This window comes from Xenopus laevis, chromosome 5L, assembly GCF_017654675.1.
Source record: "Xenopus laevis strain J_2021 chromosome 5L, Xenopus_laevis_v10.1, whole genome shotgun sequence".
NCBI lineage: Eukaryota > Metazoa > Chordata > Amphibia > Anura > Pipidae > Xenopus > Xenopus laevis.
In genome coordinates this window covers 140,624,915-140,652,138 of record NC_054379.1, presented here as the reverse complement: position 1 = coordinate 140,652,138, position 27,224 = coordinate 140,624,915, and the positions used below count along the sequence as shown (strand labels likewise).

At 39.8% G+C, this 27,224-nt stretch overlaps 1 protein-coding gene across 2 annotated transcripts in view; it reads right to left on the bottom strand.

The window, feature by feature from the left end:
- Positions 1-27,224, bottom strand: part of LOC108717147 (ephrin type-B receptor 1-B-like) — a 186,407-nt gene that overhangs the window by 54,970 nt on the left and 104,213 nt on the right. For both annotated transcript variants that reach the window (XR_005961394.1, XM_018263965.2), the window contains exons 4-7: positions 22,529-22,684; positions 9,855-10,190; positions 3,948-4,072; positions 56-218 (exon numbers count right to left, since the gene is read on the bottom strand). Coding sequence is in view for 1 of the 2 variants with exons in the window: in XM_018263965.2 (XP_018119454.1) it covers positions 56-218; positions 3,948-4,072; positions 9,855-10,190; positions 22,529-22,684 (780 nt within the window). In the remaining variant the exon portion in view is untranslated. The remainder of the gene's footprint in view (positions 1-55; positions 219-3,947; positions 4,073-9,854; positions 10,191-22,528; positions 22,685-27,224) is intronic.

Here is a 27,224-nt window from a genome sequence, read left to right as displayed (position 1 = left end):
TCCTTTATACCCTATACATTTATTAACTCATTTAATCCATAAACCCTTCACTTACCCGCCGTCAGGGTCTGGAAGCACATTTTGCTACTAAATTTTCCATAGCCAGCGACTGTGCGCGCTCGGACCTGCACCACATACACCATTCCCGGCCTCAGGCCTTCTATACTAGCTGTGTTGGTTTGGCTTCTGGCTAGAGAAGAGTTAAATTCATGATGATCCTGGTAATGACAAAGAGAATAACAATGATCAGCCTTGCCTGCAGTAATCACATGAAAGTCTGCAAAAATGTTAAATGGGGTGCTTCATCTTTAGGATAACATTTAGGGACAGATTTATCAAGGGTCGAAATTGAAAATTGGAATTTGTAATTTTACATTTTTGATTTTTTTTTTATGGTCAAAACTGTCAAATTAGACTAGGGAGTTATTCAAATTCGAATTGAGTTTTTGGTCGCTTTAATTCGCCCGAGTTCTAAAAATTCAATTTTTTAAAATAAATTTTGATTGGTCGAATTTATGGGAGTTTTTAAAATCATGAATTAGAAATTCGACCTTTGATAGATGTGCCTCCACGTATGTTGGCCAGTTCGAATAAAGTTTCAATTAGTCTTCATTATTTATTTTCTATCGTTTTTAAATTATTTGCCTTCTTCTTCTTCTGATTCTTTCCAGCTTTCAAATGGGAGTCACTGACCCCATCTAAAAATAAATGCTCTGTAAGGCTACAAATGTATAGTTATTGCTACTTTTTTCTTTCTATTCATATTCCATATTCCAGACTCTTATTCAAATGGATGCATGGTTGCTAGGGTAATTTGGACCCTAGCAACCAGATTTCTGAAATTGCAAACAGGAGAGCTGCTTAATAAAAAGCTAAATAACCAAAAAATAAAAAAAACACAAATAATAATAAATTAAAACCAATTGCAAATTGTCTCAGAAAATCACTCTCTTGATCATACTAAAAGTTAATGCAAAGGTGAAATACTCCTTTAATATTAGAGCTTCTGAACACCAAAAACTGAAAGAAATTATATCTTTCCTCCTTGGTTTATGGCAAGCAGAAAATAACAGAGCACTATTGTGATATATGACCACAGTATCCCTATAATTTGCATTTAATCTATTGACAATCTACATGCTACTAATCAGTCACTTATTATTTTTCTACTTATTTATATTGGGATGCGCAGGTAATGTTTATCAATAGGACGTCAGACAAATATTGACCCAGGAGGAAAGCGCATGCTGATAATCTGATGCAAGAACATACATATCGACTGTTGCCTTGTAATGCATCGAATTTACATTCTGAGTGAAGGCAGATCAAGAAGGTCATGGGGATAGAGAAAAAGGTGTCTCATTTAATGCTGTATTTTAAATTAAGACCATAAATAACAAATAGAATCAGAAAGATGGAGAGATTAAGAAGATAATAGCCTAATTATTGGCCTAGGTAGGCCTTGTATTTTCAACGTAAAAAAAAACATAATGATGTGAGTACAGGTATGGCACCTATTATCCAGAATGCTCAGGACTTGGAGTTTTCCAGATAATGGATCTTTCCATATTTTGAATCTCCATACATAAGTCTACTAAAAATCATTTAAATTTAAAATAAACTGAATACAGGTATGGGACTCGTTATCCACAATGCTGGGGTTTTCCGGATCATGGATCGTTCTGTAATTTCATACCTTCAGTCTACTAGAAAATCATGAAATATTAAATAAACCCAATAGGCTGGTTCTACTTCCAATAAGGATTACTTATATCTTAGTTGGGATCATGTACAAGGTACTGTTTTATTATTAAAAAGAAAAAGGAAATCATTTGTAAAAATCTAGATTATTTGATTATAATGGAGTCTATGGGAGATGTTCATTCCGTAATTCGGAACTTTCTGGATGACGGGTTTTCGGATAATGGATCCCATACCTGCACTATTGTTTGCTTCCAATAAGGATTAATTATATCTTAGTTGGGATCAAGTACAAGGTAATGTTTTATTTTTACAGAGAAAAAGGAAATCATCAAAAGTAAAAGTATTTGCTTTGAGTCTATGGGGCAAATTCACTAAGATTCGAAGTTGCGCCAGGCGCAACTTCGCCGCACTTCGCCAGGCGTAGTTTCGCCAGCGCTCCGCAAATTCACTAAAATCCGAAGTTGCGAACAGGGGTAGCGTAAGTTTGCGAAGTTGCGCTAGCGTTGATTCGCCAAGCGAAGCGAAGTTTCGCTAGCGATGGTTCATTTGCATACGGCGCCAAATTCAAATTTCAATGGAGGAATACGTATCAGCACTACAAATGCCTAGAAAACCTTCAAAACATCAAATAAAAATTTTATTTAGCCCTACACATGTGCCCACTGTCTAGGTAAGTTGCCATTAGTCAGGAAATGTAGGGGGGAAGGAGGGGAGCCCCAAAAAATTTTTTGATCTTTTTCAGCCTATCACCCATAATGTAGAAAACACGCCAGCGTTTTTTGGGACTTAGAAAAAATTTTGACTTTTTTTTAAGCAATCCCTATCTACTCTATTGCGCTTCGCCTGGTCTGAGGTGGCGAAGGAAGTCTAGCGTAAAAGGTAGCGTTCAGTACACTGCGCGCGTTAGCGAATTTGCGTAGTTACATCCGTAGCGAAAATTCGCCAGGCGTAAGGGTGCAAAGTAACACTAGCGAATCTACGCCAGCATTCGTTAGTGAATTTGCGAAGTAACGAAAATGCCCAACGCTAGCGAATTGACGCTAGCGTTCGGCGCTTAGTGAATTTGGGAGATGGCCTTCCCACAATGCATAGCTTTCTGGACAACGGGCTTCCGGATAACAGATCTGAAAAAAATAGACCTTAGACACATGTGAAAGAGCATGAAATCTTGAATTATTTTACCAAATCAAGCGATCGAAAAGCTGTCAGATCCTTCATTCACGAATATCTCATGATCAGAACCATTACTACAGAATCAGAACTCGGCAGTACATAGAATCAGAGTCTTTATGAATACTGCAGGGCTGATGGTTAACGGATGTCAATGATACCGAGGGGGAGTTATTTTTCAGAGTGTACAAATGATATTATTACCAATAGTCATTAATATAGGTGATAATACAGCAGGTCATTGGAATACTTGCTAATTAAGCTGCTGTTCATCTCTCCTTAAGCAGCAATTTGCACAGAGAAGTCAAAAGAAGCCGACACATAATAAACACATAAATATTCACTTAGAGTAGCGCTAATATACAAAGCATGAAGTTCCAGCCAGCATTAGCAAGATTTCATATTTGGTTTATTAGCCGTAAAATATGCTCTTAGCCCTGCTTTTCTGATGAATGTGCAGGCAGCCATGATGCTTACTGCAGTTTATTCAAATTTCTGTAGACAGAATTGAAGAAACTAATTTAAAGGGCCACCATCATGTCATATTATATTTTCTATGGGTTTAATGGGCATACTACAAGATGAAGATAAAATATTTTTCTTTAGCATTGTTCTCTCTCACTTATATGGAGTTGTTGACTCAACGTGCACTTTTAGCTTTATATATGCCTCCATTATTCAATGGCTGTCTGACCACAACCTTTCTTTTCTTTTGCCATAGCTTTCCTATAGTGTGAGGGTTCCCAACCTTTAATTTTTTTTTTTTTAACAGTGAGGCACATTCAATGCAAGCATGACAAAAGTTCCTGGGAGTGCCAAATAAGGGCTGTGATTGGCTATTTGGACTGGCAGCCTGTAGGAGGCTCTGTTTGGCAGTTCACCTGTTTTTTTATACAACCATAACTTGCCTCCAAAGCAGGAATTCAAAAATAATCACCTGCTTTGAGGCCACTGGGAGCAACATCCAAAGAGTTGGTGAGCAAAATGTTGCTCATGAGCCACTGGTTGGGGACCACTGCTATAGTGACTCTTACTCCATATTAGCACATTTAACTCAATGCTTCCTGCCTTACCTTTTCATAGTATCGGATCTCATAATCCAGGATGATCCCATTGGGTTGTTCTGGCTGAGGCCAGGATAATGTGATGCTCTTCATGGTGGCTTTGACTTGGTGCATTATGGGAACAGAAGAAGGAGCTGCAGAGAGAAGACACCAAATAAATTAACTGTGAATGAATCTTCATAACAGATTGTATAATACAGGTACGGGACCAGTTATCCAGAATGCTCAGGACCTGGGGGTTTCCAGATAACGGGTCTTTCCGTAATTTGGATCTTCATACCTTAAGTCTAATAGAAAATCATATAAACATTAAATAAACCCAATAGGCTGGCTTTGCTTCCAATAAGGATTAATTATATCTTAGTTGGGATCAAGTACATGGTACTGTTTTATTATGGATCCCATACCAGTATAGAGTTTGCACACAGAATGGACAAGTACAGCTAAACTCTTGTGCAACATTTACCCCAATATTTGTGCAGCGTTGGGTTTGAAGAATTACATGATGACTTTATGCAAATTAACTCCCATGTACGGGGAGGAAGGTAAATCTGCCATAATAATATCAGGGTACATAGCAAGCGCCTACCAAAGAACAGTGTTATCATAAATCGTGTTTTGTCCTGTGACTATACTGTACAGTACCCCATGCAGAGCTCACTTAAGGGGTGAAAGATTCAGGGACTGTCCTGAATCATAACAATAGCAGTTGTATGCAGGAAGAGTGATTAGCAGGCACAAGGCATGATGGGTAACAGAAGGGCAAGAAGGCAGCAGCTGGGTAAAATGGTGAGAATAACTCTCTGCCCAACATATGTGGTTACACCTCTTCAGTTACATAGAACTACAACAATAAAAGGCAGGGGTTCTGGGAATTGAACTTTAGCAAAAGGGCCATTGGTTAGACAGTCAATCCCTATATAAATAACAGAGCCTCACAAAGTCTGTTTTGCCCCAGGCTTTTCATACTATAATTATCCTTTATTAATATCATTCCAACATTTGTAAAGCCTTATAAGAAATGTTTTCACATTCACATCTGTTGAATTCTGTGGGACAAATAAACTACGCCCTCAGACTTTTAGTGTTAGTTTAATACAAATGACACAAAGGTAAACAATGCCGATAAAGAAAGGATATTTGCTCTATAATTAGTGATTGATGAAGAAGGAGATGAGGAAACCCCCCACTCTGCAAGAGATGCTTCAGCTGGGCTGCCATCTGGTTAAAAAGGGAGAAAGAAGGGGAATCAATATCACTGTGTGACTGGGGTGTTTTCTTACCAGCTCCAATATAGAAATAACATAAGATGTATCCACAAGTGCTGGTAAGTGCTGGTATCATAATCAAAGCATTGTTTTGGATGGGCTGTCACCTTCTGTTGGCCTTGTTATGCCTTGTGCCATCACTCTACCTTCTGACATAATGCCGGGTTCATAGCCCTTTGTCATGTCACAGTTAATAGATGCCAGACCATGTCCCCACTAGCTCATCTGTGTTTGCTACACAAACACTCATCACATAACAGAGGTATCCATTTCCACTCTGTTTATGGTACTGCTTTGTTATCCCCCTTGCTGGGTTTGATGGATTGACTGTACCATTCCATCTCTTTAAAAATAAACACAAACACACTGATAATTCCGTTTTTTTTTCTTTGGCCCTAACTGGCCTTATCTTGACCTTATTATCTTAACATCTCCAGCAAATAAAGCAAATTCTGTTTGCTTTTCCTTTATGGATTCTATTCCTTTGCTGATCTTTGGATGTTCCTCTTAATGACAAATTCCTCTCCTGAATGAAGGTGTCACATTCAGCTTGTTTTTAAACTTTACTTGTGCTCTGCCATCTCACTCCAATGATGCAAGGGATGCTCTTTCCTGATGTTCTTTCCTATCATTGATGGCCTACTCATATCATATAAAATGATATATAGCATTAGTATGCCTACCCTTCAGATCAGTGTTTGGCAATCTTTAGTTCATGGACCAGTGTCTTTCCATATTGATTTTAGTGATAGAGACTTTCGGTGGCCATACTGGGGCCATCCAATAAAAGCTCCTGACAAACTGAAACTGCATCTTACTGGCCCCTGTATGAGGTTGTCTGGCGGCCTTCCCTAGCCGATATATGTCCAAAAATATATCGATCAGACAGGTGTAAACACCCCATTAGAGAGAGGACCAATCACTGATACGGTTCTCAATGTGGGCACATTGGGAAAGATCCCCTGCCACACGAGAAGATCTTCAAGTGTATGGCCTACAAAAGTCCCTTGGACCTCTCCTTTAATACCAGGGCATGTACGTTGTAATCATACATTACCAAATGAAGAACTTTCATTTAAATGTCAACATCTACCCTTTCATCAGTCAGTGCAACAACCACCATGTACCTCTCAATTAATACCCAGCACTTACTCCTATGTCACTGCAGGAAATGTTCAGTTTAACATCCATAAGAACCATCATAAACATTTTGTTGCAAATTGGATGCATTGCAAATCATGCATCATTGCTGGTGTTTGGCTTGTGAGTGTGTCTGAGCTTCATTCTTTGGATGCAAGTTCACTGTGCCTATTGATGCTGGGCATGAAGGGAACCTTGGAGCTACCGCCTGGTTAGAAGGTAGTGCCAGGGTTCTCCTGCGTCATTAGGTGCAGTAATGCTCATTTCAGAGCACACAGTAGAAAGAAAACGCATTTTGATCCAAGTACCTTTGATAAATGAGGTTTAAGGCGCAACTCACTGCGGGGAAAAGTGCAAGAGTGCAACTGCGCTTGCAGTTGTAAATTACCTCTAAACCATTTTAGTTACTGGGGTATCAGACCAAGCTTCTTGCTCCAAACTTTCCATAAGTGTCATTTATATGGGTAACATTATTAGATTAACGTTATTTTAAGCAGCCCATTTCATGAATGATAACTGAAGGTAGACACTGAGAATTCTATCCAGGACACCGTGAAACAGTTCTGTGCAGTTCTGCCCTGGGCCTTAAACATATCAAGCCAATGAAAAATAAAGATTGTCCCTGAGAATTAGGGAGAGCTGGAAAACTAAATCGATGTGGAAAAGCAACAATTCATTCATTATTTGAGCCCTGCTGCTTGCCAGGAACATAAATGAGACCTTTTAATTTGTCTATGCCTCTTTTTTTATTTAAACAGTTTATATACTTCATTCTGCATGAAGCATGAGGGACTGTTAATCTGCTCTAAAACAAGCTAACTGACTCTTTCCAGCAGCCGCATCTACTAGCCAAAAGAATCCTCTTCTCTCTCATCTTATTCCACCCAGTTTTGCATAATGCTTCATTTTTTGAGGTCAGCTCTGTTTACCTCCCCGATGCCGAGCCTCTATCTCAAGTACACATAGAAGGCAGAAAGCTGACGTTCTTCTGTTTACCCACCGCTTCTCTAATCCGCCTTTTTTGTTTTCTATTCCCATCCTTTTGGAGGAGGATGTTAATTTCCTGAAATTAAGCACTTAACTTGATTGCTGTTTTGTTAATTGCAGGCTTCATAGCTTTGGCACTGTTGCATGATTAGCATGGATAATGTAGCAGGAATCCAGGAGGCGCTGTATGCTGGCATCAGTGATAGGTGCCGCTACTTTCTAAAGGGCATCCAAGATTTTTAAGCGGACACAACCGAGGTGAGGTGCAGCTAAACTGTGTAGGGTGCATTGAAATGTACTAAATGGCAGTGGGGACATGATTTATTGATATGTTTAAACCTTACAGATATTACGTCAAAATGTGGTCTCTACTCAAAAAATGTTTCTTCCCTTGTACAGCCAGCTACTGCATGGAATATCTCTTTTGTTTGGGGTTTGACATAAAACTGGAAGTTGGAACTAGGTGAACATGGTTATAGCACCTAATAGCGGAGAGTCCCACAACCATCACTTTTCCCTGTTTGGAATATGTAATTTGCTACTACTGTTGCCAAGTAATGAGCAACATTTTTTGGCAAGTTTCGCTGCAAAAATGACACCCATAGACTCCAAAGGGTGAAAAAAATTGTTGCGAGTTAAAAAAAATGTTGACGCCCATAGACTTCAATGCATTTTTTTGAATTTTCAGCAAAGAGAAATGGGTCAGATTCGCCCATCACTAAACCTCTGGCCATATTGTGTAGACCCTTTAACTGCCACCTGCTGAGGTCTCATATGTTGGCAGCCTGTGTAGAAAGTAGGAATACACCAAAACCACTATTTTGTATTCGTCCGAACCCCCGAATCCTTCGCAAAAGATCCGGCCGAATACCGAAACAAATCGAGTCCTAATTTGCATATGCAAATTAGGGATGGGCAGGGGGAAACATTTTTACTTTCCTTGTTTTGTGACAAAAAGTCACAGGATTTCCATCCCCATCACTAATTTTCAAATGTAAATTAGGATTCGGATTTGGTTCATCCTGCAGAAGGATTTGGCCGAATACGAATCCTGCTGAAAAAGGCCGAATCCTGAACAGATTCCTGGATTTGGTGCATCCCTATTAGTAAGAAATGCTCTTCTAGATGGACTCTAACTTGCTGAGTGTATTTACATTTGTGTTGAGAATGTTTTCTGATGAATGCTCATGATTTTCAAATAAACAACAGGGAAAAGGATCAAGGATACATCTAGACTAATTTTCCATCTTTAGAATAAAACAAATGAGTTAAAAAAAATTGAAATGAGTTTGAAAAAAAATCAATGTTTTAATTAAAGGGCCTTCATAAATCTGATTTGTTTTAAGTATGAGCAGGCTGAGTCATTACGTCTGGTTAGAAGAATAATAGGTGATACAAGGTGAATTAGACGACAGAGAAGCCCTGACATTTAATAAATAAATGGGTTCAGAATGAACAATCAGTGTGTACGACTTCAAAGTAAATGCAGATCTATAGCTGTGCCAAGACAGCTGAAATAGGTATGATGAACGCATGTGCATTAATGGATATTGAAAGTAGTTATGTATGTGGCAAACAGAAATATGGGGAAAAGACACAGTTTAAGGTAATGTGGATGGATGTTGGAGTGAAACATATGGGTTGAGGGATGGTATATAATAAAGAAGTAGAAGGAGTTTGGAATGTAGAGAATGGAGGAGGGGTAGTGCCAGAGCTGATCCAAATGATACTTAGCAAAATCAATACAATTGAAGGGACACAACAATATGTTTCTGATAATACACAACAATGTCATTAGTATTACATCTTACTATAAAGGATGTAATGGAGTTATACGTATAAGGTCTGTCCTGGCCAAGTAACCCATAACAAAACAAGTATCAGAAAGATTTTGCCAGTCTACTGAAATAATAATATCAAACATCTCAACAATGGCAGTAAGTTACTGGGGTAAATGTAGCAGGTATAGTAGGGAGAGATAAATGTAGCAGGTATAGTAGGGAGAGATAGTGCCAATAGTAGTGGTGGAATAATAGTCTCAGGGAAGGGAGTGTGACTGTGGGATAGCAGGTATAGTAGGGAGAGATGGTGCCTATAGTAACAGTGGCATAATAGTCTCTGGGAAGGGAGTGTGACTGTGGGATAGCAGGTATAGTAGGGAGAGATGGTGCCTATAGTAACAGTGGGATAATAGTCTCTGGGAAGGGACTGTGACTGTGAGATAGCAGGTATAGTAGGGAGAGATGGTGCCTATAGTAACAGTGGATAATAGTCTCTGGGAAGGGAGTGTGACTGTGGGATAGCAGGTATAGTAGGGAGAGATGGTGCCTATAGTAACAGTGGATAATAGTCTCTGGGAAGGGAGTGTGACTGTGGGATAGCAGGTATAGTAGGGAGAGATGGTGCCTATAGTAACAGTGGATAATAGTCTCTGGGAAGGGAGTGTGACTGTGGGATAGCAGGTATAGTAGGGAGAGATGGTGCCTATAGTAACTGTGGGATAGCAGGATCTAGAACTCACCTGCTTGGTTGGTAGTGATATTAACAGATACATGCTGGGGTGGAAAAGGGCTTTTGTTTGTCACTCCATTAACTGAATGGATTTCAAAGGTGTAGGGAGTGTGAGCCCACAAATTGCTGATAAAGACTCGGGTATCAGTCAAACCCATCTGCCGTGGAACAAAGTCAACGTTGTCATCACAGCGAGAACAGCCGCGCCGATCAGACTGGCACTTCTTGCAGATAATGTTGTAGATGACATCATCTCTTCCTCCTGTTTCCCGTGGAGGGTGCCACTCTAAAGTGATGGCTGTCTCATTGACTATGGAGATCACATTGCGCGGACCAGAGGGAACACCTATAAGACAAAATAAAACATTTCAGTGAAACCTACAATTGTATTCGGCTTATTAAGTCTTAAGGGAGGAGGGGAGGTGACAAAAATGTTAGTATTTTTTATCTTGTCTTATAAAAACAATCCATGTATACATTATATAACTCCAGGATTACATGGATGCATCAGCATTATTAATGGTCTATGTTTTAATTCTATCAGGCTCATGGTAAGAAGAGACATCAAGACGTAGGTTATGGCACGTGCAATCAACTCCCAAAACTGCACAGGTCTGTTTTTTGAGTAACAGTTATCCATGTGTGACATACATACATGTATAATTGAGGCTACCTTACTTTTATTTATACAGTCTCTTAGAATATAGCTTTGCTACACAAGGTCTTCTCGATGTTTATTCCCATGTTTCCCATCTCAGAACATCAGACCAATACAGAGGAGAAGAGGAGGAGTGAAGAAAAGAAAATAAGTGTAAAAGGGGGACTTTTAAAAACCCATGGGGTAACTAGATGCTACCTTGGTCTATGGCCTATCGTAACCAACCTAGAACCCATCCCCCCAAACTTTGCACAAAATGATCTGAAATAATGTAAGGACCCCAATCTGTGCCATCTATACTTGTTGAACTGAAAAGGTGGGTTCTGCTAGATGGATGGATGAATGGAAAAAGTCATGGAAGGGCAAGACTTGTTGCCAGCTTTGGCATTTTGTGGAACACCAATAGTGATAAAGAAATAAATAAATCCATTTTCTAGCATCTTGACACATCTTGACATCCCTTTCCATCAATCAAGCATTAAGGCAGGGATCACCAATCCAAATCACATGTTGTTCTCCACCCCCTTTAATTGTGCTCCCAGTGGCCTCAAAGCAGGTGTTTATTTTCGAATTCCTGGATTGGAGGCATGATTAAGTTGCATAAAAACTAGGTGTACTGCCAAACAGAGCCTTCAGTCCACATAGGGCTACCATATGGCCAATAACAGCCCTTATTTGTCCCCCCCCGGGAACTTTTGTTCATGCTTTTGTTCAAGGTTGGGGACCCATGTCTTATGGTATGCCATAGACCTTCTTATTCCTTCTTGGCTTTTGGTCTCATGTGGAATATTTTATCTTTTCATGACATTTCTGTACTAAGAAACATATTATCTAGCCACTCTAGAGCCATGCTGAGCATTCACAGTGTATGCACTTTAAAAATATAATATTGAGACTGCAATGATATTACCATTCACAGACAATACCAGTTCAACTCTGTTAAAATGACTTAATGTGCAAGTAAAAGTGCTAATAGAAACCCACAATACTGGAGATATGGGGACTTCTCAGGATGATTCCAACTACCGCAATAAGTGATGCATATCAGCAATGATAAAAATAATAATAATATCCCAACCACATAAACACACATGAGAATGTAAGTTCAAGGTGACCCTGCACATTAGAGACCATCAAGGGTTAACAGAGTTATAGCGTTTGAGTACCATTTAAACATGTTATAGCAGACACTTTGTAAGCGACTCTAGAATCTGTTTCCACAGTTACCGTGTACTACAGAGCCGCATCCCTGCCGTTTGAGAGGCCACGCACGTTAACATTTTATATTTCTTTCTCTTCTCTTGAGAGATCTTATCTGTATTTTTTCCGATGGCAGACCTTCTGCACTCCAGCCCTACACTCTTCTCCCAGAAACCCCTTGTACACTGAGATCAGACTGGTGGAAGTCACAGCTACAGGGCTAAAGTGGACTTAACTAGCTGATTGTCTGTAAATCTCAAGGATTTGAGGTCAGCCTTGCCTGTTTTCTTGCTTTAATATCTGAAAGATTAGACCAAAATCTCATCACTGAAGAAAAACGTCATTTATGTTTTAAATCAAAATTCCATTTTTACAGTTCGGATGTAAAGTAGGAAAGGACAAATATGGGTCAAGCAGGGGTGTATATAAGGGCAGAGACACACGTGGAGATTTGAGGAGATTAGTCGCCTCTTCTTGAGCTGGAAAACAAAGCTCTCTGAGGGCCATCCCGCCGGCGATTTCGATTCTAGCCGGTGGGGAGGCAGTTCAGGGACATAAGTAGCCTGAAGAAGAGGCAATTTGTCACAGGGCGACTAAATCTCCCCAAAACTTCTCGTCTGTCTCTGCCCTAAAAATAAATTTGTATACAGCATTGTTCATGTTTTAGATTAAATATCCTAGAGAGCTATTTAAATTAATCAGTAATCTAAATATAAACAATATAGTAGCTCCTAAAATTCCAAATATAGTGCAAACAGCTCACCCTCTTTCTTGACTGGCCTGGGTGTGTATACCCCATGCCCCATGTTATGAGGTTCCCAAACACTTCAACAGAGCATGTATACCAACTAGGTAAAAAGCGCACTCACCAAATTTGACGAGTGGTCCGCGTGCATTGCCCCGAACCCGTAGCAGAGAGTGAAATCAGAATCCAAAAGTTTGGCAAGAACTTCCAGAAGCCACTCAATAGATAAAATATGAGCTTTATTTTAACAGTTTAAAAACATCCGAAATCCTGACGAGTTTCGTATACATGATACGTCGTCATAGGCATAGTACACAAAGGATATTAACAGTTATTTAAAACCCCAAACAGGAAATGACCTCATGTGGGGGGGGGGGGCAGGAGTGTAGGGGGCCCATTTAGCCTCTAATTAATGCTCAATTCTAAAATATTGTATAATAGGTCAACTTACCAATACTTTGGGGCCCTAAATTGAATTTGCTGTGCTGTGGGCCACAGTAAAGCCACTGGGGTCAAGATTTAGATAAAGCGGTAACTACCAGAATAAAGAGTATCAGTACTAGAAGAATGCAAAGTCTATTGAAAAAAGGCTCAACACCGGTCAGTGTCTAGATTTTAACTGATTAGGGCTAATAGGGAAGCAAACATTGTGCGTTTAATTACATTACATTATATAGTGCACTTTATATAACATTAATGTATTTGCTGTTATCAGTATGTACCCCACAGTATTTATTTTCAAGGTGCCCACATATGTTGGAGCTTTGAGATCCAATGTTTGTTTTATGTACTAGTTTTAATAACTATTTTATATTGTAGGTGGACATTTTTCAGAATTTGGGTGGGTTTACAACCCCCCAGCAAACTGGGAAACTTGTGGTCTGCGCCATTTGTTCAATAATGAAATTTATGCTGCAATTATTCCGTTGGTGGAAAGTGATAATATTAATAATGATAGAACTAATTTAAAGAACACTAGCATTGGTTATTGGGGTGTGCTGTGCATATTGTGCTGAATAATACATCTGGCTAGAGTTGCAGAATACAATGGTGTAGGGAACAATGCATCCCTGTTCTTACTGCTTGACATAGGGCAACGGTAAGGACTGGGCCACTTTTACACGCAATTTAGGGCACGGGAATGGGGCAAGAAGAGGGATGTCTCTGGGACCCCTGGCAAGACATCTGCTCTGTGACTTCTAATAATCTTTGCATTCACAGCCAAACCTCCATTACTCCATTTGTCAAAAGAATTACATTTTTATTTTTAAAGTTTCAACCAATTCACCATTGAATATACCCACACGAATGTTCTGCAGAACTTGCCTTCAGGGGCTTCACTAAGACGACTGGGCTCATGAGCAGCACAAGACAGATGAGGTTAGCAGCACAGAGGGTGGGGGAGCTGAGACAGCTGAAATATAATCCTCAAAACGTTCACAGGTACAATTTTTATCACCTAAAGTAAAAACTTCCACAGGCAAAGTGGTGGGAAGCCTGTAAGTCAGTGAGTCTGAGGAGACGGGTTTTGAGGGAGCTTCTCAAATCAAGATCAATAACGGCAAAGAACAAGGACATAAATTGCGGTTACACTTTTATTGGGTGTTTGTGTGTGCTGCGTGGCTATAATCAGCACATCCTACTGGAACACTGTCAGGCCGGTTTATTGAGAAAAGTTAAATTTATGGAGGACTTACAGAGACATCAGGCTAATTTGATTGATCACATAACAGTAACCGCCCTGAGCAGCTTGTTATCGGGTAGATGGAATGCACCAGGGAAATACATAGACACAAATATATATACAAATCTAAAAGCCCTCACCTAAAAGTGTTGATGCCTTGTGGATTGCAGCAATTTCTCACACTTTCCATACTTCTCAATCTAGGTTCTTTATAAAAATAAAAATAAAGCTTTTTGCTGTGTCTCACACCAAGTAAATTGCAAAGTCGGCAGAGGAGATCTACATTGCCTGTTTATTATTTATCAAGCACCAAAATGACTTCGTACAACCTGAGACAAAGCGAACGCCATTATGGTTGATGTTTATGGGGAAAGAAGCAGCTAGTGGAGCCAACAGGGCAATTCTTTGTGATGAATGAGGACACTGACTGGAGCGCAATGCAGGCAAAGGAGGGATTCTAAAGCTTATAAGATGGTTAGTATTTCATTGTTCAAAGTAACTTCATTCCCTTTTCTCCTGGCCCACTATAAGGCTGCCATGAATTGAAGAGGATAATCACCCTCTCTATGCTGGCTCCATCAATAGATACTGACTATGGCATTTGTTTAATCACAGGTGCCTGTGAGATCCCCTTGTTGTGTTACATAGTTACATAGTTACATAGTTACATAGTTAAATTGGGTTGAAAAAAGACAAAGTCCATCAAGTTCAAATCCTCCAAATGAAAACCCAGCATCCATACACACCCTCCTCCCTACTTTTAATTCAATTCTATGTACCCATATCTATACTAATTATAGAGTTTAGTATCACAATAGCCTTTGATATTATGTCTGTCCAAAAAACCATCCAAGCCATTCTTAAAGGCATTAACTGAATCAGCATCACAACATCACCCGGCAGTGCATTCCACAACCTCACTGTCCTGACTGTGAAGAACCCCCTACGTTGCTTCAAATGAAAGTTCTTTTCTTCTAGTCTAAAGGGGAGGCCTCTGGTATCGTGATCCACTTTATGGGTAAAAAAGGTCCCCTGCTATTTGTCTATAATGTCCTCTAATGTACTTGTAATGTGTTTGTTAAGTCACAGTATTCTTTGGTACTCCTTTTAATTTTTACATTTCTAGACCATAGTATTTTTCCTGCTTACCGCCCCTTGCCTATCACCCATGTCAGCTCTCAACTCCAGCATGTTCCAATCTTGCCATTTTAAAGACCTTGCTGACCTTGCGTTCCTGACCCCATCTGTGACATGTGACCATGTATCTACCTACCAGTCTACTCACTACAAACCAGTTGGAAGTGCCATTGTGCTTAGAAGAGCAGACTTGCCCATCTCATTATGACCATCTACATCCTAAATTAAGCAACAGAAAGAGGAACAACTGCCACTAAAATGTACTGTTCTAAAACAGCAGAGTTCACACAGTGGTGACTTCAGCACCCGATGGTTCCTCTATAACCAATACCTGAAGGTTTTCAATGAGAAATGGAATTTTCGTGAAACGTTATATATATGTGCATCTAGCACACAAGGCAGATGTGGTTCTCTATTCATTGCAACACTTAATATTGGTGAGCCAGATGGGATATTATATGTTATATGTATTTTTCCTATGTTCAGCACCAAGGACAGCAGGCTTATTAATCAATGTGCTGATTTGCTCCAATACAGTAAAACATAGCACCCAAAAAACAGCTGAAGTTCACCCAAAGCTAACTGTAGATTGTTAGTTCTAGATTACGGCACTGGAAAATTTTTAAACAAATAGTGATATATATAGCTCTAAAAAGAACCACTATGTCAGTCTGGGTTCAGTGGGGAAATGTGGGAGTATGCATTTTGGCATTAGCCTTACTGGTTATGATTTCAGAGCTACTTAAAATAAAGGTTCCAACATAGCAGGCAATTAGTTCAAGCAAAAAAATGGCAAAAACACAATTCACAAGGACATCACCAATTTACTAAAAGGCAATGAGGACAATTCGCTAGCCAAAAAGCTCAGTGCTAATGAAGTTTTGCTCCACTTCACCAGGTGAATTTTTGCTCGGGCAAACAAACGATACTTCCCAAATATATCAAAGTGCAAAATAAAGTCTGACTAAGTTGTGAGAAGTATGCCTAAGATTCCTGAAGCGAAAATTCGCCCCTAAATAAATTTGCCCCAGGTAGTTTTGAATTCAAACAAATTTCAGCTTTCCATCACTCCATTGATAAGCACAAGCATTTTATAGCCTGGAAGGGGCCCCTGTGATCTAATAATCTGGACCTTGAGCACAATGAGCAGATTGGTTATACGGTGTTTAATGTATGGGAATGAACAGTACATGGACACATCTGCCATGAATTGTTGTTCTTTAACAATGGAGGTTCGCTGGCTTCATTGCACCAATGTTATACCCCTTTGTGAGATTTCCATACAAAACTCCAGATCCACACCGGGGGCAAAATGTGCTGATCAGATTGGGTAAAGTGCATGTTGGCAGCTGGCATTACCTCTTTAACGGTCAAGATTTGAGCCAGTTGCTTATTAATGTCTGTTTTAAATCAGAGACATGAAATAAACAGGAATATATCCGCCCTGACTGCCTGAAGGCAGCGATCATCTCCAACCGGCAGACAGTAGGCGTTTCTGTGGCAGGTATAAGGCATTTTGTGCTTATGTTCTCATTAAAACTTCTGTGGCCTTTCCAGTGCCATCAGGGTTAAGCTGAAATGTGCTCCTCCACCTCCCCAAGTAATAATAATATTGTTAATATTACATGAAAGCAGCAGCGTAACCTTTCGGGATGGAAAGTGAAGGGGTGGAGGTAGCGCAACACGAGACAGCAAATTTGTAAATTCTTCTCTCAGATAATTGCACAATGCTGTGGAACGAGGTCAGGGGGGAGCATTCGGCAAGATAATAAATGTGTTTCATTGTAAAAGACTAGCTGCTTTCCCTACATCTGAACAGCAGTAAGCGCTGCTCCATTCTGAGCTGCCAACTGCTACCTAACAACCGGCTCCCTACAACGCACTGGCCTAAACATTCAGCTCTGTCCTGCACTTAATGCATTATTCTATCAGACACTGCTGGCCAGGATTCTTTAATGTGCTGCTCAGTGCCATGAATCCAAAGTGCTCTGATGCTCAGTTTTCCTCAATGTACAATACTCATACAGAGGTCCTGCTTGTCCTGACCAACTAGAATGTATAATGCAGCTGTGGCTGCATAGTAACTTATTGGAATAAATGAGTTCCATTACACAGTGAGTGGGATCCCAGTGTGTGGGCAGCACAGCCAGGGCTCTTGGAATGAAGAGTTGGTGGTTGGCATATTATGCACACCCTGCAGAGCACTGCAGGGACAGATAAGGTCATTCCCCTATTGTCTTTCAATGCAATGACTCAAGAAAAAGCATCAAATTCAGTGTTGTGTTAAATATTGGATGTAATATAATAAAAGGAGCACAGTTTTCTCCAGGCCTATTAACCCGTAGTACAAACAATCCATGGGTTTAGTGTGTGTGTGTGTGTGTGTGTGTGTATATAATATATATATATATATATATAAAATAAGAAACAAAAAACAGCATCAAGGGTCTTTGCAAAAATCTATGCATTTGTGCATACCATAATACAAGTTTTTTGCAAAGACCCTTGGTGCTATTTTTTGTTTCTCATTTTGTATATTTTGACTTTACGTGCATAAGGGCAGCTACGAGGTAGCTATATGGAAGTTGGTGCTGTCCTGCATATATATATATATATAGAAGGCTCCTGTGCGGAGCCGAAATGCTCAGGACCTGGGATTTTACTGATAAGGGATCTATCCGTAATTTTGATCTTTATACCTTAATACCTTAATTCTACTAGAAAATCCTGCAAACATTAAATAAGCCCAATAGGCTTGTTCCACTTCCATGTGATTAATTATATCTTGGTTGGGATCAAGTACAAAGTACTGTTTTATTATTTCAGAGAAAGAAAATAATTTTAGAAATGTGGATAAAATGGAGTCCATGGGAGACAGCCTTTCTGTAATTCAGAGTCTTCTGAATAACGGGTTATTATATAGATATATATATATTGTACAGAAGGGACTCCAAAGATTTATATTAGGGGCTGTGCAACCTGTGTCCTTCAGCTGTTGTTTAATGTCAATTTTCATTAAAGGTGGCCATACACAGGCTGATAAAAGTTGCCGGCAGCTTATTGGCCCGTGTATGAGGCCCCCCGATGGGCTTCCCCGATCGATATCTGGCCGAAAGTCAGACAGATGTCGATTGGACAGGACATTACCAAACTAGCGGATCTCTCAGTGTATGGCCACCATAACAGCCCGAATCTGCCGGAACACAATGGGGGCCGTGAAGAGCTAAACCAAGGGCTTCCATGGTTAATGATCTACATTTTGTTTGAGCATCTTAAAAACTGCCATAAACTCTGAAATGCAGTGGTGCTTGATGGTTGCAACATTATGCAGTAGTCAACAATGGACTGAAACTAAGGGGATAAAGTAAATAAAGTTTGCCTACGTCTAATAACCCATAGCAAAGCCTTCAAACAGCTGACCAGTAAATGTTATCTGCAGATTGGCTGCTATTAGTAACTAGACCAGTAAAAAAACAGCACCTTTTATTACATTCCCCATTGTATGTTCTTTTAGTGAAGTGTCTTTACAGCAAGCTCATGTTTATGAGTTTGTATTGTTCTCTCAAGCTGTTTCCATACCAATCCAGCGCTACCATATGTATTGTCTATCAGCACTAGTAACTTTGCATAAAAGTATAACATCATGTAGTAGTGCATTGTGTGTCACTGCATTGACTATGTGAGACATTCAGTTACTGTAACTGCAGTCTGTTGGCTCTAAGTGAAATAAAAAGCATAGACTTTCCAGGAATGGATGTTGATGTTCAACAGCCAATAGCAATTTTCTGCAAATCGCAGTTCTCTAGCATTAGGTGTTCTGCAACAACCTGACACCCAATATTCGGCAGTGCATTCGCTCTAAACGCACCAACAGTGCAATAAAATGGCACTCAATATTCTGCAATAGATCAGAGCTAAGAATGCCAAATGTATGTTCAATACTCATCAACACACAGCCACTCCATTCTTGTCTCCCATTGGCTCTTAATTTGTGCAATTACTTGGCCATATAATGCTCTTCGGGACATTTGCGCTCGGTTCTATTTGATGCCTAGGCTCTCGAGGCATTGACATTGCAATGAACCGACATTGACTGCTCTGCAGTTCATTGGCAGTCAATAATCTGCATTGCTCTACCACCAGGTGCTCTGCAATTCATTACTGTTCAGTGGTCTGGAGACCGTTCTGGAAGCAAAGGTTGCTCTTTTAAACACTTCATTTGTGCTGACCTCTTAACCCTGGGCTCACGAGTGCTTACATGCCAAAGCCAAGCTGATCCTCCTACAGCCTCACATTTACAGGTGGGAAGCCTCACACATCCTACAAGAAAACTGAATCAGAGCAAGATGTCTAAAACTACTTAGCACATTTAAGAGCTATATATCAATAAGAATAGAATTTGTTTTCAATGGTTTTGGAGAACAGAATTACATGCATATGACATTAAAGTGACTTGTTGATAGTGATATTGATAAGTATAAGAAATAATGGCCCTGAGAACAGAATATCCTACAGCATCTGTGCAAATACTTCATTGTATGAGATCATCACTTTAATAGAATCAAGGCAAAATGGATTACTGGCCCACAACATGCTAAAATACAGCATCAACTCGTGTCCGAACTTTAATTCTTTGTAGAAGAATGAAAATATTATCATTTACTGTATAAGGCAGGTTCATTGTACTATTAAATGCTACTGGGGCCACATCCAACCCACAGCATGCACAATAATATGCATCCACAGAGATATGGTATTCCAGGAGTGACACATACTCAATATCCTCAGAGTAATCACATCACTATAGAAATATGGATATATTAGTGCATGAAAGCAGACCCGACAGAAGAATGAAGCAGAGATTTCCATCATGCCGTGAAAAGCTTGCGCAGAATTGCAAGTGCATCGGTGATGTGGATCGATGCAGTAATAGCACAACGGCTCAAGTGCTTCTGTGGCTGTAAATGTTTTTGTTTTTAATATAACCTGAAAGAGCGAAGGATTTACTTTGCTTGACGTGCTGGCGATTGTTATTTTGTGGAATAAAAACTCTACATTAATGTTTAGGGCAAATATCACACCGGAGAGGAACCTGGTCATTATGAGATGGGACACATAGCAAGGAATATTGTCCAGGACAACAAAAAGAAGAGGTTAAGGAGTAACATGTCCAACATTACTATAGAAAGAGGTTCTGGGAATAAGGGAGAATGTAAGTGGAAGTATCATATAGACGGGCTACTAGGGAGGTATCTAGCAGGAGGAGTAGGTTGCTATGGATGTACATGAGTTCTCTCTCTTTATGAGATGACCCACAACACCTACCGTACATTACATCTCTCATCATAGAATTGCCCTGGCATATAATTAATTGGCTTGGAAGCAAAGGCAAATGGGTGGAAATCTCCTTTTCCCCCTTCTTTGTGCAGATTAAAATAGTCGGCAAACCTATATTATCCTAATCCATTTAAAAGCAAATCTAACTTCAACCCATTTGCTTGTCTTCAGGAGCCAATCCGTAATCAAAGCTTTGCACGACATTAAAGGAGTTGTATAACCTTTTTCATGAAAAATTATATGTTGGAGAGCTCTTCTGGCTGATTAAAATGAAGGCTCTGTACTGCTGCTAGCTGATTCCTTCAAAAGTTGTTCCATTTCCAGTCTGAGTGTCTTATTTGCTGCACAAATTAGTTCTTGGTATGAGTATATCACAGGCTTGTCCCATTACACAATCTTGTTAGTGGTACAGGCATGGCACATGTTATCCAGAATGCTTGGGACCTGGGGCTTTCCGGATAATGGATCTTTCCGTAATTTGGATCTTCATATCTGAAGTCTACTAGAAAATAATGTAAACATTAAATAAAACCAATAGGCTGGGTTTGCCTCCAATAAGGATTAATTATATCTTAGCTGGGATCAAGTACAAGCTATTGTTTAATTATTACAGAGAAAATGGAAATCATTTTTATAATTTGGATTATTTGGATAAAATGGAGCGATTTGATATATATATCAATCGCAGTGCTTTAGCAAAAGGTGGCCATGCACCCACTCCCATACCTTTATTTATATTATTATGGTATTTCAGCATGAGAACCAGTCCAAGAATGTTTTGCATCAAATGTTGGTGGGCAAAACTCTGTTTTACTGCAATTCCTTGTCTATACCACCTTTTTTGATTAGTCTACATGGATGTCTTAGAGCAAAAAAAGTGTGCTGAGCAATAATAAAGGGACCTTTAGTACAGTCTCATTTGAATGGCATACATTTCACCTTACCCAGGTCTTTGCATAAGATCTTCATTTAGTGGGAGTAACAGTTAAAGGGAATGACTTTGCGCCATCTTGGATCCTCGTGAAAGGGACATCTGCAGAGAGGTGAATTTGTGAAACAGGCTTGAGGCTGCTGAGAGTTCAAACCCGGCTGTGCCCTCGAGGAATTCCGGAACTTAGAATCTGGTGAGACTATTCAAATTTATTTTGGGGGGCTTTAACAACTAGCAAGGGGGAGGGAGTGGGGGACGCCCCAATACATCCCCTAGGAAAATGTTGCTCTCTACATTTAGCCATTCATCGATCTGCCTGCTTATCCACTCAGTAAAGCATACCTCATTGCTTCGCCATATTGGGAGAAAAAACATCTTGGTCACAAACCCAATTAAAATAACTTATCCTTCTTGTTGAACTACAACTCGCAACTTTTTTCTTGTTTTTTAAACTACAAGCATACACCCTAACCAAGGAACAGTTACTTGATTTTTCTCGACAGGAAAAGTGATTATCCACCTGGATTGAATCTATAATTGTTTTTATGTATATTTATTCTTAAATTATTCATTGTGTTTCCTGGCCGGCCAGTGTTTGAGAGATTATATACAAGTAATAAATGATACATTTTTAATATACTGGCTTCGTAATCCACCTTCTATCTGCTTTTTGTACATTGTAATTTATCCTCAATAGGACCTTGGGGATTGAAGGTGTGCATTCTCGACCAGGAAAATAACCTTTCCCTTTTTGTCACAAGACCCTTATCTGCTATAGTTAAAGGGAAAGAGATGCATTGTTCCACCAGGGAATCAGGCCAATGACCACCTAAAACGATTTCAATATTTGTGAAATAAATAATCTTCCCAATGGTTTTGAGGAGCAAAAACGTTTAGTTACACCTGTGGGTGTTAGATATACAAGGGTTTTTTTTAAAAAAAAAATAATATCATATAAAATAATGCAATTTTAAGTGGTGCATCACACTTACTGGTGCATGGGGCCTCCGGTGTATCAAAGTCAGCTCGGTAGTACCCATTGCGGCAGATGCAGATGGGAGAAGCCTCAGAAGTGGAACGACTGTTAGCGGGGCACGGTGCACATATTCCCATGCCTTGATTTGCTTTAAACATGGCAGCTGGGCAGGCTGGAGAGAAAGAGAAAAAAATCAAACTTAGTTATACTGCAAAGAGCAAGGGACTGTGAGCTCCACAAGTGTCAGCAAAGCAGATCCTCTGAGATTTCATCAAAGTGCAACATGCTGAAGCACTGCGGCGTTATTATTTGTAAGAAGAATTGCGACATCTTCTTTTGTAGGTACTGTACTTGCCAGGCTCCTTGACTTGGCTCACACAAAGCGAGATAGAGGGTAAGATTAGGACTATAGTGCAACCAACACAATTTTGCTTTGCTTGTAGGTCAAAAACCTTTCAATACAGATAAAGAAGGGACCTTAAATGAAGCCATAGTCAGAAGTGGCAGCTACGGGAGGGGGGGTGGATTAATATTAGTAGATGACATTTGCAAACTCCACATGGAAGCTTGTGAACAAGGATAACACCGTCAGCCCAGGCCCCCCTCACAGTGAGAGCATCAGAATGAAATGCAGGTGCTTCTGACAAGCTGTGCAAACGGTATATTTACTTTGTGTTGCTATTGATTTCCACTTCACTGCTTAAGTCAACACAAGAGGCACCACTAGACCGTGTCTTGCGACTTTACAGTGTTTCATAACCCCCCATGCCTAATAGCAGAGGAAGGGAACAAGCCACTGACTGCTCATGGCTCTTTGTCGTATTTCAACATCACCCTAATTTGTCCTGTGCAACTAGCCTCAAGCATGTTCTTCATTTAATTCTACCCAGCACAGGAAAGTGCACTTGCTAGGCCTAGTCTTCTTTTATCAGTATTAGGGCTAAAGTGAAGGAGGACCCCACAGAGAACAGCAAAGCTTTACTAGAAATATAGCAGTTGCAGGACAATATCTCATTGATGTTATGATTGAGTAAGTTCCTAGACTTGGGGTAGAGTAATGTATATGTCAGTGCCCTATATTTGTGAGTACAGAGTGTATCAGGAGCTAATTTAATGGTAAGTTTTGATGGAACTCAGTTTCTGATTTTATCAGTGAATTATGAAGTGGTGTTTAATAAGCCAAGTCAACACTCCACTTTTGCATATACATTATAAAATCTGTTCCATAAATCCCAAAGCATGTATTTCTGATTAATTTGGTAGGTGCAGTAGTTTGTGCCATGGACATTTCTTCTTCCTAACCTACTGAACAGATCAAGTATTATCTTCCATGTGATAGACCTCAGCCATGTGGACTATGGAACAACAGCTGATATTTCAGTTAGAGAATAACGTGGCCTGCGTATAAAGTCGAAAGTGTATCTGCATGGAATGCTCCTAGCTCAAAACTCTGGACCCTCAGCTTGCAAATGTTTGTAATGATGTTCCTGAATTTTACAGAACAGCTAGGGGCACATTTACTTAGCTCAAGTGAAGGATTAGAATAAGAAATACTTCGAATTTCGAAGTTTTTTTTTTTTGGCTACTTCGACCTTCAACTACGACTTCGAATCGAATGATTCAAACTTAAAATCATTCGACTATTTGACCATTCGATAGTCAAAGTACTGTCTCTTTAAAAAAAACCTCGACCACCTACTTCGCCACCTAAAACCTACCGAGCACCAATGTAAGCCTATGGGGAAGGTCCCCATCGGCTTTCCTACCAATTTGGGATTGAAGGAAAATCGTTTGATCGAAGAATTTAATCGTTCGAACGATTTTTCCTTCGATCATTTGCAGGAATTTCGAACTTCGATATTTGAAGTCGAAGGATTTTACTTCAACGGTCGAATATCGAGGGTTAATTAACCCTTGATATTCGACCAATAGTAAATGTGCCCCCTAGTCTTTGACCTTGGTGGAACAGAAAAAGGCATCAAAGGAATGACTCCATAAAAACAAAGCACGCAAATGAAAAATAACTAAATAAAGCAGCACCCATTCCAGAACAACACAATCAATCCCCCCCTCCACCCCTTCATGCTTTCCTATACTATCTGGAAAGGGACAGAGAGTGACAGGTTAAAGGGTTTCAATAAAGATTAGAGAAGCCATATCTCTGAAGGAAATTGCAGGAAAAAGTGGTTATTCCTTCTGTTTCTATTAATTTCCTTTCTACGGGTTACCTCAAGGAGACACACACAAGATGAGGAGTGTAGCCTCTTTCTACTTCATCCTAATCAGCAACATATAAGTGCTTCACAGTTAACCCTATCCCTGTAGTGCCTCAATGTACTGCGTTCAGTCTGGGCTCTTTGCTGGAAGCCAAGCAACGGTTAAGGATGGAAAGAGCTGGTGGAAAGGGAATACGCTGCAGCATTTGGAAATGCATTATTCATTCAGGCAATATTAATACACAATTATTCTTCTGTAGTATCACTTGTAAATGTTGTAGGTTTTTGTGAGCAGGGACATGCAGAGTCCTGTGTATTAGGGAAGCTGTTCTATAGACATATACTTACAAAGACTAGCATTTGCAACATATTATAACATTTTAGCACCATCGAGGCTTGATTGGTGTTCCAGGTAATTTTCCTGTTAAGTAAGCCCTACGCCCTATAGCCACATCCTTTCCCCCAATAAAATGAATAAGAGTGTTCTGTGCATAAGATGATCTGATAAAGTATGGGCCATATTTAGCTGTTCCTTAAACCTACAATAAAATTGGATGAGGAGCTGCCCCCTCAACTGGCCAATTCTTTATCTCCAGCGCCTCTATTCCCATCCACCAATCACATTTTTCTTTCCTTCAAACTGCCCCACCTCCTTTAATAGATCTGTAGCCAATCAAATTGTTCCCACCAGTCAAGTCAATCCATTCCTGCATGAGATCCCCTTTGCCCATTTCTCCTGCTGTAGGAGATCGCTGGTGGTTAGAAATGGTTTTATTTGTCTTGTTACAGTCAATGGAGAAGACCTACACTGAGTATAGCAATATGGCAGCTCCCAGCAATAAATGTAAATAAAAGAATATTCTTTACCGGTATGGAACCAGTTATCTGGAAAGCACCAAGTTACTGGATGGCCATCTTCATTAGACTCCATTTTATCCAAATAATTCAAATTTTTAGAAATTATTTTCTTTTTCTCTGTAGTACCTTGTATTTAATCCCAACTAAGATTTAATTAATCCTGATTGGAAGCAAAACCAGCCTACTGAATTTATTTGTTTACATGCTTTTCTAGTAGATCCAAATTGTGGAAAGATTCATTATCCGGAATACCCCAGGTCTCGAGCATTCAGGATAACAGGTCCCATATCTGTATTATGTATTTAAGGGCATATTCCCTTTAGCATTTCAGTACTAATGTTACTTTCCCATGTATAACTACTCTGCATTGTTCTACGCCACTGAGCAGGGACAGCTTAATAAATAGCCCATTTTACTGCCTACATCTTTACACACTTCCCATGTGACATTCTGCTATTTCCCTGTATGTATGTTTACTGTATATCTCCCAGCTGTCACCTGTAGCGTTCCTTACATGCCCAACATCTGTGACACCTCCACCTGTTGAGATAAGGACAGGGAGAGTGCACACAAAGTGAAATTCTAACGTCTATTAAATTTCACCTGTACGTATATAAATCTGCAGGGCTATGGAGGATGTACCTGCCAATTAAGGACATCACTCGACTCCATTCATAACCCACCATCGTTGTCACCAGTTGGTGTTTCACCCAATCATTGTTCACCCATATCCCATCATTGTGAGCAAGTATGACTGATCAGTCCATACAACCTAGATAGAACATACATGCTGATAGATACAGTATACAATCACTGCTTTTCTAAGAAGTATAATGGATCAGGTGAGTCTATCAACCAAGCATCTAAAATGATCCTGAAAAGTTTCCTTTTTCTGAAGCTTGACTTACTAAAGACACTAATGTTTTTTTAATTGCCACCAAAGATTTCAGTAGCAGATACATCCACTGAATCCTGCTTGATTGTGAATTGCAGACAGTAATTTGGAAAAATACTTTGCCTACCCCCCCGCCCCAACCCCCACACAATTACAGGGCTATCAATATCTCATTTCGGCAATTAAGCTGATGAAGCAACAGACAAATAGTAAGAGATATGGAAATGATCTCAAATAGGTGAATGGGAGGTTAATGTAGAAAGAGAAAATGTAGAAGGGAGATATAAGGAATATTACCAAGGAACTGGAGAGGAGAATTAAGATAAGCTGCACGAGCACACAAATTAAATACAGATTTTAAGGTGAGGGAAGCCGGAGAAAATGCAGTAAGGGAAGGCCACCAAAAGCCAGAAATGAACCCAGTAATTAGTGTACAGTTGGGGGTTCCTTCCAATTGTAGCAGAATCTAAAATTATAATGCAGAGATTACATAATGCAATACATTAATGGAGTGCAAGCAACAATAGCACCCCTTAAGGTCATTTGGAGATGAATGTATTTGCTGCAGCAGCCCCACCTTGTGTGTATGAAAACAGATATACACATAAATTGTGTTCTATGTACACAGCAAGCTACTGTATATCCATTTTTAAAAACAATATAGAAGATAACTCCTGGCGATATGTAGGGTATACTTTCCCTTATAAGGGAGAGGTTGCAAAACTGTAAGCATACCTCCCAAC